The sequence below is a fragment of the Sarcophilus harrisii genome, chromosome 3 (genome assembly GCF_902635505.1).
Source record: "Sarcophilus harrisii chromosome 3, mSarHar1.11, whole genome shotgun sequence".
NCBI classification, from domain to species: domain Eukaryota; kingdom Metazoa; phylum Chordata; class Mammalia; order Dasyuromorphia; family Dasyuridae; genus Sarcophilus; species Sarcophilus harrisii.
The window spans coordinates 41,931,572-41,946,682 of record NC_045428.1 but is presented as its reverse complement, the minus strand read 5'-3'; the positions used below and the strand labels follow the sequence as shown (position 1 = coordinate 41,946,682).

The 15,111-nt window shown below is 42.8% G+C and overlaps 1 protein-coding gene across 1 annotated transcript in view; it reads right to left on the bottom strand.

The window, feature by feature from the left end:
• Window positions 1-4,218, bottom strand: part of SIAH2 (siah E3 ubiquitin protein ligase 2) — a 29,540-nt gene extending 25,322 nt beyond the window's left edge. Inside the window, exon 1 of the mRNA XM_003766083.4 lies at window positions 3,234-4,218. Coding sequence (XP_003766131.4) covers window positions 3,234-3,665 — 432 coding nt within the window. The 5' untranslated portion in view covers window positions 3,666-4,218. The remainder of the gene's footprint in view (window positions 1-3,233) is intronic.
• Window positions 4,219-15,111: the final 10,893 nt, after the last annotated feature.

Here is a 15,111-nt window from a genome sequence, read left to right as displayed (position 1 = left end):
TGTTGAAAATCAATCATTCAAAAGCACATTTCATACATAGCTTTCCCCATTCTCCTAAATACCAGATGAGCTTTTGGAAGGTTAGTGTCAAATTCTTGTTTTATAAATCTCCCTTTCCCAAGATCAGAGAATCCTAGATTAAGAGACTTCTAGGGCCATCTAGTTTTATGCCCCCATTTCACAGATTTGGATATTACGGTCAAATATAGTGATATTACAGAATGCATATTCAGGATAGTATGTTACCATATTGATTATCTACAATCCAAACCTCAAATCAGATCTAATGGGGAAGGCAAGAAGGAATCAAGGTCTAACCCAATCCTTTCAACTTACAAAAGAGGCCCAGAGAGATAAAGGCGATTTGCTATTAGAAAATAAATTCCTTAGGTGTACGATTATTTCATTCTGATATTTGTATTCTTAGTGGTAAGCACAGTACACAATAAGTTGCATAATTAAAAGCCTGTAGATTGATTTTGAGAGGCCATACAGGAAGTAAATGATTTAGCCTGAATTCAAACCCAAATTTTATTTTAATTGATTTTTTTTTATTCCCCACTCAATATTCTTTTCACACATCATTCATTATTGGAAACTGAGTTCAAGAGAGATGAACTGATTGGACTAGGATCACAAGAGTTAATGGCAAAGTTGGGAACAAAGCTCAGTCTTACAAATAAAGCTACTTTTTTCCACTCAGAGTTTACATATTTATTATCTACAGTATCCTCCCCATCTTCCCTATCCCACTCTCCATCACTCAGCTGACCAGAGAGGGTGTTAGAAACAATTGCAAAGCCATCCTCTACCACCCATGCCCTTTGAGGATTAACTAGCTTCACTGAGGGCTTGGGAAGAAGAGAAAGAAGCTTCAGTTTGGACCTCAGGCCAATGAAAACTGAGGAAAATGATACTAATTCCATTATTTCCAGAAGAAACAATGACGCCAAGCCAGATTCTACTAAAGCTTGGTACCTGACTACTGAGGTGAGCATCTTTTTGATTTGAAACAGCATTTTACTTTAGCTTGCAAAATGATACATTTGCTTGTTGTAGCTCTTCCTACAACTTATTCCAAGATACTGCCAAATCCTTAAATGGAAAGTTGATTTCCCCCATTCCTATCCTGATCCATCCTTCAAAGACAACTTCACCTTGGAGACTTCTTTTGGCTGAATATAAAGTAGCCTGAAAGTGAAACTTATGATGTTAATTATACTACACCATAAATTTCACATATCTTTTTTACCCTTGCCTTTCTCTGGACAATCACAATAGTGATTGAAACCAAAAGAAATTTTTTTGGGGGAAGGCAGAGAAAGGGGTAAAGAAATAGTGATCTCAAAACCTGTAGGCAGATCTCATAACTAGAGAACATTTCTCTCAAATTTTAGGTTTGGCAATTGATATTCATTCCTGTCTAATCTACATCTTTTCCATTTGCCATTTCAATGAATAGATGGAATCCACCTCTTACTTTCTTCCATCCAGCATGGAGTTTCACTGTATTTAATATAGGCCAAAAGTTTTTCATCATATTCTTCTCTACTTTCTATAGTGCTACATCATTCTCAAGAGCTTTATCATAAGAAAACTCCAGAAAAAAATACCCCCAATGTAATTTATAAGAGAAATTCACAGAGTGAAGTGCTAGAATTAAAAAGTGAAGGATTAGTGGCTACCCTGAAGTGATATAATACTTTACAAAGTTAAAAAAAAAAAAAAAAAAGGTGGTCTCTGAAGCCTTATGTGGGATCGTGTGATGGATAAAAAGCAATTTATTTTGGTGAATTAGGTTTCACAATTCAAGTGATACCGATTTGCTTCAAACCCTTACATAATACTTTATTTTAAGCTTGCTCTGTGACAGTATAACACCAAATTAAGTCACTCGTTTTCACCCGACTGCAATTCCCCAGCTGTAATTCCCCTGTGGATTTTCAATTTAAAAGAAGCACTTGTCCTACAAAATAAAAAAACACCAAGGGACAAATGACTCCCTCAATGGCCTGTGATGATACCTAGTTTCTCCACTCTGACATTTAGAAGTATGAGGCTGTTATTTAAGTTTCTAAATTTAGTGTCATTGTCACTAACCTTTTAAAAGAGTTTAGAGTTTCCTATTCTCTAAAATGGGAAAACACCACCTGTAGTACCTACTTCATGGGGGCTGTAATTTATAGAAAGTGATTTGCTAACCTGAAAGTGTTATTCCTCTTTTTAAAATTGTGATGATGATGGATAACTGTGGCAAAGTAATAAGATCCAGAGAAAGGGTTAATTCAGAGGTAATTCTAAAAATGTCAAAGTTATACCAAAAAGCACACTCTAGACTCCTCTGTAAGATAATAAATAACTGCATGAAAATGTAATTTCGGAGCACTTCGCCTAAAATATGTAACATCTTCTCCCTGATGGTCTCATCTTAAAGTTGGAGGAGAGAAGGTTAGTGAATGCACCTGATGCTGGGGGAGTTGAGAATGCCCCGAGAAGCCCTCCACATATTATTAAGGAGGGCTCTCCCAAGAGTCAGCGAGCAAGGGAACAGATGATGTTTTCAGGCCTACATTTGAACTCCAGATCAAGGAAGGAGAATTAACCACCTCCTGTCAAGCCATGGGACTAGGGGACTATCTTTCCTTCCTGGTAAGACTCTTTAAATATCTTCTCAATCCAGATTTTATTTTGGTAGCAGTCTCCAGCGTGCCAACATGTCACCACGTAAAGATCCCCAAAGAACCCAGCAGGGAACAGGAGTGGGATGGGAGGCCGGAGAGAGGGGAAGAGGAAGTTTGTGAGTTGGTGTAGTATTTTGTGTTGCAATGGAGAGGGTAAGGTAAAGGAAGAAATGTACCAATCGCCGTGCCCTGCGGAGGGTGGGGGGAGTGTCGTACACGGGGCTTGGAATACAAAGTTTTGGGGGGAAAGACATGGAAACATAAAAAGGATCCTCTTAGATCACAGATCTAGAAGGGGCTTTAGAGGTCATCAGATTCAACTACTCCCTTTTACTGAAGAGGAAACGGGCTCAGAGAGGTTAAGCGGCTGGCAGAGTCGCACAGTTAGTGGGGACATCCGAACCCAGAACTTCCGACTCCGATTCCGGTGCCCCACCACGGGGCCAGCGGTCACTGCCCTGCCCCTTAAGTCACCTGGGGAAGCTCGCGGCCCAGGTGCCCGGCAGCGGAAGGCGAGCAGGAGTTTCCACGCCGCACCTGGGGCTTACTTACCTTGCAGGGAAACAGCACAGCAGAGGCCACTTTTTCCATGGCCAGGTTCCTGATGCTAGGGGTCAGGGATCCCCGGCAGGTCGGGCAGCAGCTCAGCTTCTGGCGGCATTGATTACAGACCAGGTGCCCGGCCTGGCACTGCAGGATCGGGGGCAGGACATAGTCAAAACAGACCGGGCACTCGAAGAGCGAGGTCAGCTCGTGGTGCTGGGGAGAGACCGGCCCGCCGCCGCCGCCGCCGCCGCCGCCAGGGCCCGAGATCACTGCGGCCGCGGCGGCCACCGCGGACGAGCCAGGTCCGGCAGCCGAGATGGTGGCGGCGGCCGGGGGCGCAGCCTGGGACGGGGCGTGCGGCGGGGGCTGCTGCGGGGGCTGCTGCTGCTTGCCACAGGGTTTGTTAGCACCGGGTCCGGCGGAGGACGGGCGGCTCATCGCGTTCCGAACCAACCATCGAACTGGGGGCGCCTGTCGGCCGGGGCACCGAAACAAACCCACTCCCTTCGCGCCGGGGCGTCTCGGCGAGGGGCTGCGGCCCCGGGACCGCCCACTGCTCCGGGGAAGCGAGCCGGGGCGAGCCAAGAGGCGGGGGGCTCCGGGGAGCCGTCTCTGCCAGCCGCCGCCGCCGCCGCCGAGGGGCCGCCTCCAGCGCTCCTACGGCGGCTCGGGGTCCCGGCGAGGGCTCGGCGCTCCCGAGGCGGCTCCAAACGCAGCCGCTCCCCCGGCGCCGCGGGCGCGCCTTCCCCGAGCAGCTGCCGCAGCCCGCCCGCGCTCCGCCTCGCTGCCGCCGCCGCGACCAGCACCACCTGCCTGCCCCCTTCCAGCCAGACCCGGAGTCGGTGCCGTGCGTGGAGCCTCAGCCCAGCCGCTTCTGGAACATCTGACGCAGGAGAGCGGGCGGCGTGACGCCACGGACACGTGTGAGATTCCGCCCAGCCGGGACCGGCAGGGCCAGGCTGCCCCGGGCTTGGCTCCGCCCGGCTCTGGCGGCGGGGCGGGGGCCGGGCTTCCCCGCCCCGCTGGGCGAGGGCGGGGCGCTGCGCGGCCCGCCGGCCGAGGGTCCTGGCTGCCCGGGGGAGCTGCCCTGGGCGTGAGCCGCCGAGGAGCCGGCTGTCAGAGCAGGGACTTGGCGTCTCCGCGTTTGAGCCGCTCCGAGGCTCGCGAGGGAGGGAGCGAGCGCCCGCCACCGCCCGGCGTGGGGCTACCCCCCCTCCCCCGGGACTCCGTCTCCCGAGACGGCTGATGCTGTTTTCGGCCACGCCCGAGCACCCTGGGGAGCTACCCGGGCAGCGTCGTTCGGAACCCGAAAGGCCGCTGTATTCCCCGCCGGCAGGGTCGGGGGTTTGCGTCCCCACGGCATCCTTCTGGGCACAGAGACGTCCCACCGCCCTTCTCTTGGGCCGTGCCTCTGTGCTCCGTGGGGGCGAGGGCTGGAAGCCCTAACCGAGGGGCCGCCGGCAGTCAGGCGGCCCCAGAAAGGCTTCTTGGAGGAGAGCCGCATTTCTAATGTACCCGGGTGGGACCGCGTTCTGTCGGCCCTGGAGGCGATGAGCCAGCAGCTGGCAAGCCGAGCTGGGCATGTGTGAGGAACAAGGTCCCGAAGCTCCCCGACCCCGCGTCTGCCCATCCTCGGGGCACTGGCGGGGCTCTTGGCAAATTGGCCGCTTTACGGAGCGCGGGCATTTTTGGAAGGAGGGGGCCAGAGAGATGGGGCTGGAACGGCAGCTCCACCCTCCGCCTCTTAAAGCTTTACCAAGCTTTAAGCTACTTCTGATCAGCGTTCAAAATGCTCTCTGAGGGCCTTGGGGAGAGACTTGCAGGACCCATGAGTAAAGCAGGCTGGCATTCAGGGGCAGAGCTGGTAAACATTTAACAACCAGCTCTTCAAAAAAAAAGTGCAATTCACTATTGAAACCTTAATCTTCATTAACATTTTCTCCATCCTTTAAGTCTAGACAATTAACAAAACAATAAATGAAGTCATCCATACAAATCAATTGTATAGAGCATTTGCTGATCTCCGAGATGTAAATGCTCACACTGCTCTCAGAGCCAGGCCCTAGCTGACATTTCAAAATTTGGGGACCACAGTCAAGGGCCTTAATTCCTCTGAGACTCAGTTTCTTCATCTGTGAAAGGGAGACAACATAGTCTATGGTTCTTACCACCCAGTAGAAATGAGGATCCAATGAGATTCTGTATCTAGAGTGCTCTCCAAATTTTAAATCTCTATAAAAAGGTCAGGTATCATTAGTGTATCACTGGGGGATATTATCCAAGCACAGATCTTCACCTCTGTTAGCTCCTTGTTCAATAAACTTCTGTGGCTGTTGTTTCTGGATCTAAAACAAACCCTTCTGCTAAACGTTGATTTAAAATACTTGGAAATATGCTCCAAACTTCCTTTCCAGCCTTATTATACATCATTACCCTTCACACAGTGGACAATTCAGCCAAAGAGCCCTTGATGGTATTCCAGCTTAGAGTTTATTACCCTTCACACACTGGACAGTTCAGCCAAACAGCACTTGATGATATTCCATCTCAGAGTTTCCTGACTTTGCAATGACTGCCCCTATACTTGGAAAGACTTCTCCTCCTGGCCTCTGTTTCACAGAATCCCTACTTTCCTTCAAATTACAGTTTACAGGTTGCATTTTAAATGAAGCCTGATTCCTCCCTTGCTAGTGCTTCTCTGCCCTTCCCCTAATTATCTTGTATTTATTCTATATATACTTATGTATTTATTACATGTATATCCCTTATTCCTTCCCCATTTCAACCGAAAAGGAATCAACTTTTTTTTCCCTGAGGCAATTGGGGGTAAGTGACTTGCCCAGGGTCACACTGCTAGGAGGTGTTAAATGTCTGAGGGCAGATTTGAACTTGGGTCCTCCTGACTTCCGTGCTTGTGTGCCACCTAGCTGCCCCAGAAGTCAACTTTTTTGGTATCATGGATTTTTTTGGCAGTCTGGTGAACCTTAGGGACCCCTTCTCAAAAGAACATTTTTAAATGCATAAAATAAAAGATATAGGATTAAAAAGGAAATATGTCTGTAAATATGAAGACTGGAATCATGTATGACCCAGAATGTGGGTTTAATAACAATATCAAAGTAATGATGAACATGGATGATATTTTCAGGTAATTGTAGTATCTGTACTATATATGAAAAATCTGTGATTTCTATTAGTGACAAAGTCATCGCCTTACTACTATTATTGTAGTTTGTTGCCTATATTTGCTATCAAGGGAAATGCTAAAATTTAATTCAAGGTTAGTGAAAAATAAATATATAATTTTTTTCCCATTCAAGTTCATCTGTCCATGACTTAAAAGTCCATGGACTCAGATTAAGAACACCTGCCATAGAATGTCAGCTTTTCCAAGGCAAGAATGCCTTGGATTTAAGTTGGTCCTATTAGGCACTTGGTTGATTGACAAAATATTATATGGAATAAGGAAAAAGGAGTTGAAATCTTAGATTAATAGCTAATATTATATGGAATAAGGAAAAAGGAGTTGAAATCTTAGCTTAATAGCTAATGTTTATTGTGGCAGACACTGTGCTAAGTCGTTTACAACTGTAATTTCATTTAATCCTCACAACAACTTTGGGAGATAGGTGCTATTGTTACCCAATATTACAAATGAGGAAACTGAGGCACCGAGAGATTAAAATGACTTGTCTTAAGTCACAAAACTAGAAGTGTCTGAGGCTGGATTTGAATCTAAGTCCTCTGAGTCTATCCAGTCTTCCTCAGAGCTGATTAAAAGAAGATATGAAAATTTTGACATTCTTTGTACAGTATTCATGAGATCCATGAGATCGGTCTTAGAGATCTCAAAAGATTGAAGGAAGACTGGGAAAACATTTAGGGGCAATTGCTTCTGAGAATGCTTCATGCCCTTATGGCTCTGATGTGGATGGTCAGTGGTTTAAATGGGGTGCTCTCTCAGTTAACTGCATGACTCTGAAGAAGACATGGGGAAATATCACATGGTCAAGTAACCAGGAGCATGGTGTTGAAAGAAAATTGTATTTTCTTCTGAGAGCTAGGATATCTGAGTTCTAGGCTGGTTTTGTTAAACTGTGTATAACTGTGACCCTTGTAGGCAAGACTGATTTATTTAAATTAATATTCCTGAGTATACAGTAGGAGGTTTTTTAAGTGTTTACTGAGTGGGATCCAGATGACTAGCACAATCAAGATCTTGTTCCTCTGGCCACTGCAGATGCAGGTCAGAGGGAATCGTTTTGGCCTTCTCATTCAGAGGCAGTATAGAGCTAATAAAGAAGGGACCTCATCAGATTTATGATGTAACAGTGTGAAGGAGGGTATCTCATATATCATATGTCTCATTAATGAGGGACAAAATAAATTGGTATTGTAGTGGAGGAAGGGGAGAAAAGTATATTATGGCATATAGGTAAAAATATGATATACTCACAATATACCTTTACATAGGACTCTAGACCTATAGTCAGAAGGGACTTCTACTTCAACTGTCTCATTTTCTAGATGAAGGAACTGGAGTCCACAGAGGGTGACACAAGGGTCTTGAGTGAAGTGGACTTGGGTCCTTTGACTACAAAGCCGGTATACTTTCAAGTGTCCCACATGGCTTCCTACAAGCAGGTATATGTTAGAACTGGATGGGACCTTAGCTTAGTCTAATGGATCATTTTTATTTTTTTTGGGGGGGGGCAATATTATCCTTTTTAAAAAAAATTTTATTATAGCTTTTTATTTACAAGTTATATGCATAAGTAATTTTACAGCATTGACAATTGCCAAACCTTTTGTTCCAATTTTTCCCCTCCTTCCCCCCATCCTCTCCCCCCCCCCATGACAGGTTGACCAATACATGTTAAGTATGCTAAAGCATATATGTCCTAACAGTTATTTTGCTGTACAAAAAGAATCGGACTTTGAAATAGTGTATAATTAGCCTATGAAGGAAATCAAAAATGCAGGCGGACAAAAATAGAGGGATTGGGAATTCTATGTAGTGGTTCATAGTCATCTCCCAGAGTTCTTTCCCTGGGTGTAGCTGGTTCAGTTCATTACTGCCCTATTGGAGGTGATTTGGTTTAATGGGTCATTTTTAGATGAGGATAGTGTGACTGCCCTCAGCTCACCCAAATGGTGTCGACCCATTTCAGGTTTGTTCAACTCTGTGACTTCATTTGGGATTTTCTTTGCAGAGATACTGGAGTGGTTTGTCATATCCTCCAGTTCATTTTACAGATGAAGAAACTGAGGCACACGGTGTAGAGACTTGTGTCTGAGGCCAGGTTTGGATTCACAAAGATGCGTCTTCCAAGTCTTCCACTTCCAAGCCCAGAGTTCTATTCTCTGTGCTACCTCAAATAGGCTTCTAGTTAATGGCAGGGCTTGCATTTTTCTATATCATGTTAGTTCGGTGAGTAATACGCATTCTAAGCCTTCTTTTGAACCATGGCAGTTTGTAATTAATAGTGCTGATGACCCTTTGAAACCCATTGTGGTTCAGGGGATTGAATGGAGTACATTTAAAGTCATCTGGGAATGAATTCTGGCTTTACTCCTTATTATCTGCATACATGTAAATTACTGAATCTTTCTGGTTCTCAGTTTCCTCATCTGTAAAATGAAGGAGTTGGACTATGGTCCCACCCAGCTTGGAGACATTTATTTCCACAAACTCTTCAGAACATGTTTAGAACATCCCTACTTGTGGATGTCTGTAAGTGAAGCATCTTCTCTCACAATAGCAGCCTTTATACAGATGGCTTCCAAATGGATATTCTATATCTAGCCCGATTTTCTGCTCTGAATTCAAGTCCTAAATCTCCAACTATTTGTTAGACTTCTCCACCAGGATATGCTGCTGGTACCTCAAACTCAATGTGTCCCAAATGGAACTCATTTACACCCCATGCCCATCCTCCACCCATCTCTCCTGCCCTATTTATGTTGATGGCACCACCTTATTCCCAAGCACTGGGTCTCAAAACTTGTCTTTTTTCATCTTTCTATTTTCTTTCCCATTCTCCACTCCCCCCCCCCCCAACTCAGCAGTTATTGAATCCCTTTGATTCTGGGACAACTAAATGGCCCAATGGATAGAGTGCCAGACCCAGAGGCAGGAAATCTAAATTCAAATCTGACCTTAAATATTTCCTAGCTGTGTGACTCTGGGAAAGTCACTTCACGCTGTCTACTACCTCCGGTTTCTCTTTTGTAAAATGAGCTAGAGAAGATAATGACAAACCATGCCAGTACCTTTGCCAAGAAAAACCCCAAATGGGGTCACAAAGGGTCTGAAAAAGGACAAAATTAATATTATTTTAATCTAGTGTCTAATTCTAATCACAGTGTCTCTTGCAGTGCCAACATCCCGATTCAGGGGCTAATCTTCTCTTATTGGGATTATTGTAATAACCTCCTGAGTGATCCCTGCCTAAACCTCTCCTTTCTCCAAATCACTCTTCCATATTTACATAATAAATCTGATGCTATCCTTCTGCTCAAATGTCTATGTCGTTGTTCACATGATTAGCTATTTCCTTCTCCAGTTTTTTACTGAGGAGGGAACTGAGACAAACACGATTAAGTGACTTACCCCCAGTGACACAGTTATACTCTGCAGCAGCATCTCACTGCCTCTAAGCCTTTGGTGGCTCCCTATTATCAACAGGATAAAATACAAATTCTCATTGGCATTGACAAAACTTCACAGTCTATTTGGAACCTGCTTTTGGTACTAGACTTCTTAGACATATACTTTCCAGATCAACTGGATTTACTAGTTGCTCCAGATTTCATTCTGCTCTTAGTTACCTCTGGGCATTTAAACAGGTGATGGAATGCATTCTTTCCTAATCTTTCAGCCACTCAAATTCTTCACTTCAGTGCTCCTCTAGAACCTTCCTTCTAGATGAAAGTGGTATCTTTCTCATCCTAGTCGTGTTTTGGATTTCTTTGTTTCATCTTAAATGATCTCTTATCACTTTTATTTACATTCAAGGCATAATTTCCTTGTGTCTACCCTAAATTAAATTGTTGTTTTTTGAAAACTCCTTAAGGGCAGGACATGGCCAATTTTCAACTTTGTTTTCTTTAGCACAGTCCTCTGAAAACAGTGTACATTTATTAAATATTTGTTGAATTACATTTCTGTTTTACATTTTGAAATTACATTTCAATTTTCTCTGAAGCAGTTAGGTTGCACTGTGGTTAGAGCACTGGTTCTGGTCAAAAAGACCTTAGTTCAAATTTGATCTCAAACATTTGCTGTGTGACACTGGGCAAGTCACATACACTCTGTTTTTCTCACTTTTCTCAACTTTAAATGAAGACAATAATAATCACCTCAAAGAGTGTTGTTAGGATTAAATGAGATAATATTTGTAAAGTATAAAAGCATTTTAGATGCTATATACATGTTTATTTACTTCTCCTTTCTCTTCATGTTTCTCCCTTTTTGTGGCAGCCTTTCACATGAGAGAAAACAGAGTAACTCTTTCACATAAGAGTTACTCTCTTTTCTCTCTTATTTCTCCTTTTCTTCCTTTCCTCCCATTTTCCTTCCCTTCCTTGGCCATGTGCAAATTAAGGTCTATTTTAAGATATTTGTTGTGCTTATGGAAAATAATTTTATGTTCTCTGTTCTTAATTTAAAAACCAAACTCAGCCTTATATTTTCCTTTCTTAAATAAACAAACAAAAAACACTCCAAAAAACTAAATTTAGTTGTTGTTTTAACTTGTACCGTGGTGGTGATTTTTCCTTGGCCCAAGAGCAATGATTAGGGAAATACTATTAGTCTCTGTTTGGTCTTTTAGCAAAGAAAACCAATCCACCCACTGTTTCCCTGGGAGATATCCCTGCCTAATGAGAATGTATTTTTTCTTATTTCTCTCCCTCGCTCCTTCATGCAGATCCAGAATGTGTATCCACAAAGGTCTCTGATTTCAAGATACAGATATTGTAGGAGTGTAAAAAAAGAGACTTGAGATCAGGAAATCCAGTAAAGGAACCTTAGAGATCATCTTGCCCGACCCAACCCATTTACTTGACAAATGAGGAAACTGAGGCTTAGAGAAAGAAAATGGCTTAGTCAAGATCATATAGATGGTAAAGAAGCAAGACTCACTTCTCCAGGATTAACATCAGCTTGCCTATAATAGGGCTTCTTAAACTTTTTCTATTCACAACTTTTGCCAGAGAAATTGTTGCATTACTCCAGGTATATAAATATATAAAATAGGCATACAATTCAAAGAATTATTGATAATAAATAATCATTTGGCAACCCCCATATTCAGTTACAAGACCCTACATTGGGGTTGTAAACTGCAGTTTAAAAACCTGGGGACTATGGGACAGTCTTCTCTGTCCTTCAGGCAGTTGTCTTTAGTACTGCCTCCTTATTATCCCTTTAGGTTTTTCGTCTGGAGTAGGGTGCTTTAACAGCAAATGATCTGAAAGCTCCCTACCTATTCCACACTGTTTCTTACGGCTTCCAGTGGCAGCCATCTGCTTTAGCCAAGCTATCCTGGAAAAATACTATGCATTTACCTCAAAGTTTTTGCTTATGCATGCCAAAGAATCCCAACCACTTCCTTGGAGCCTCCTCCCCTTCCTTCCCTTTCCCTCCCCAAGTCTTTACCATCCTTTCCTTTTTCCATGACCAATGCAAAACCTATCCATCCTCAAAGGTCCAACTCAGAGTCCATCTCCAGAGGATCTTACCTTGCACTCCTATACTCCAATAGCATGGGCCACCTGTTTCACACATTTTGTCACTTAACAAGTACAAAACAGTATGTAATAAACTATATTGGGTGTGAATTTCATATCTCCCCAAGTAGACTCTAAACTCAGAAAGCAGGAATCTTATTCCATCTCTCTTTTTGTATTCCCACCTCCTTCCCCCTCAGAACCTACCTTGGGGTTATAAGCACATGATATGTACCTGAACACATATGACATGAAATGTTTGAGAAATTGTTGTGGGGAGAAGTTGGATGTGGGGGAAATTACCCAAAAAACATAAATATTTAAGCATTTTAGATAAAAATGCCCATAACATAACAGGCAGGATGTTATACAGACATTTCTAAATTCCCCTAGAGCTTTCTCCAATCAGAAGTTTCACCCGACCAAGCTTGGGTGAATTACTGAGTCATCTTTAAACCAAAAGAAGGAAAAGCAGAGACATTTTGTTCTGTAAATATTCATAAATTTGCCTGCTTGGTTTGTTAGTGTACCATGGCAAGGACTTACTTGTTTCAAAAGGCAATAACATCATGATTATTATCATTGTCATTAATAATGATTCTTAGGAGACAATTGCATTTCATCTCCTCTTCTGTTAATGTAAAGCTAGGTATTCATCTATGATCTTTTTTTTAGAGCTCATCTTGACATATAAAGAAAGAAGAAACAAAAAACCCTTTTACTATAACTTCCAAACCATACTTTAAAAAATTAGTCTGGAGGGGAAGGCCCAGCTAAGGAAAGGTGTGTCATAAGGGCAGGTAGGGGTGAGTGAAAAGTAAATCTCTAATGTACTAGAATCGCAAAAATGAATTGCATGTCATAAATGAACACAAAAATACTGCCCACTTGAGCTCCTGCAAGCCCTAAGGAACATCTGAATTTGATTTTCAGTGTTTTGGTCATAAATACTTTTACCACCTGTGGGAAAGCACCTCTTTGAAAGAAAACTTCTCCAACCAAAGTGTACTAGAGCTTTATTGGTTCTTGTGTCAGAATATTGGTATACTGGCAAAGACAGCCCTGTGCTAGTGAAATGCTGGGAAGACTAGGCAGGGTGGTAAGAGCTCAAGCATTTATTAAGCAAATACTGTGATGTGCCAGCGCACAGTGCTAAATGCTAGAAATACAAAGAAAGGCAAAACAGCTCCTTCTGTCAAGGAGCTCATAGTTTAAAGGAGTCTAAAACTTACAAACAATCATGTACAAACAAGATATATACAGGGGAATCTTAGAGGGAAGGTGTCAGTGAAAAGCAGATCCAAGTAAAGTTTCTTGGAGAAAGTGGGACTTGGAAGAAAAATAAAAGCCAGAATAGCCAGGAGACAAAGGAAAGGAGGTAGAACCAACCAGTGAAAATGCCCATAGGTTGGAGGTACAGTGGCCTGTTCAAGGAAGCTGATGCTGTCAGAAGGATGTGCAGGGGCCAGCTAGAAACTTCAGTTAACTGGGCTGTTCCTCTCCTCCTAAGATTAATCAAGAATGCATGTAAGCTTGAAATCATGAGAAAACATAAGGTCCTGACACAATTACTGGGTCATTGTCAACTTTAAATAAGATTGAGTCCCGAGAAACTAACAAATGTTTCAGAAAGTTAGATCATAGAAAAGAGAAACCAGGGTGGGTTGCAGAACAATGTTTTTCATAGTAACATATTAAGATATATAAGCAACATGATTTCTCTCATTAAATGGCTCTGTTGAATTATCAGGAACCCCATCTCCTTATTTTCAACCACCTCTAGCCCATTTGTTGTGTTGGCCACAACAGAAACAGATCTCTAGAACTAATTATTAAATTTTCATTGTGAGCATTTATATTTCAGAAATCGGCAGATACTACAAATCAGGCTTGGCTTTTTGTTTGTTTTTCAGACTTAAAAAATGAGGGAGAGAATTAATAACCCAAATTAAATTTAAAAGGATGTCTCCTGCATACATTTTTTCTTGATAATCTCTTAGAAAAGATCAGCAGGGGTAAGGAGGGAACTAAGGCATAAGAAGACTGCAAAGGGAGGCGGGGACCAGGTTGTGAAGGATCTTAAAAGTCAGAGGATTTTATATATAATTCTAGCAGTGGTAAGGAGCCATTAGGGTTGCTTGAGTAGGGAAAAGGGACAACATGCCCTTTAGGAAGATGGATGAAAAGCGCTAGATTTGGAATCATGAGACCTTAGCGCTGACATTCTCTGGGAGCTCTTAAGCAAATTACTTTATATCTTTAGGCCTCATTTTTTATTCATTTGTAAAATTCATTAGTGATCCTTAAGGTCCCTCCCCCTCTCCAACTCTGACTTTATTGAGTCAAACAGCAAAAAACCGGCAGCTTAGACCGTTGTATAATGAGAAGCATTTGTCACCAAATAAACAATCAGTTCAGTGAGTGATAAAGGCAAAGATAATGAAGGGTCTTGTCAAAAGTTTGCAGGGATCTGGAAAGTATAGAGCAGCTTGGATATTTACTGAAGTACAGTATCCTGTATTTATAAAAAGAACCATTAAAGGCTTTTTCACCCAGAGAATAATATGTGAATATGAGAGAGAGAGAGACAGAGACAGAGACAAAGACAGAGAGAGAAACAGAGACAGAGAGAGAGAGAGAAAAAATACAATTTTAATGCCATTAAATTTGGTGTTGGCAAAACTGAGTTTCATTTTGAGGTCTGTTCCTACCTAGATGACCTCACTAATCTCCCTGACCTCTTTTTGTCGTCTATAAATCAAAAGAATTGGACTACATGATCTCTGAGGCCTCTTCCCATTTAGATCTCTTGTTCTGTGATCATGAGCTCAATTTGGCTAAGGCGTTCAGCTTGGATTAGTTCAGGAGGGGTCGGAAGTAGGGGAAGACCCATTGAGAGGTTGTTCTATGTTTTCTAGAAATGAGGCAAATGAAGGAGTTTCACAAAAGAAGGAGGTCAGTTTCATACTAAGGCTGCAAAAGTCAAGAACAATAAGGATTGAGAAAAGGCTCTAGGAATTGTAGATTGGGTCAGTGTATACCCATCAGAGTGCACTTTCAATATGGTTGGGTAAAATTACAGGGGTTTCATTTTTAATTCCTCCTCCTACCCCTTTATGGAACCAAATCTCAATCCCTTATTAAGGGGACC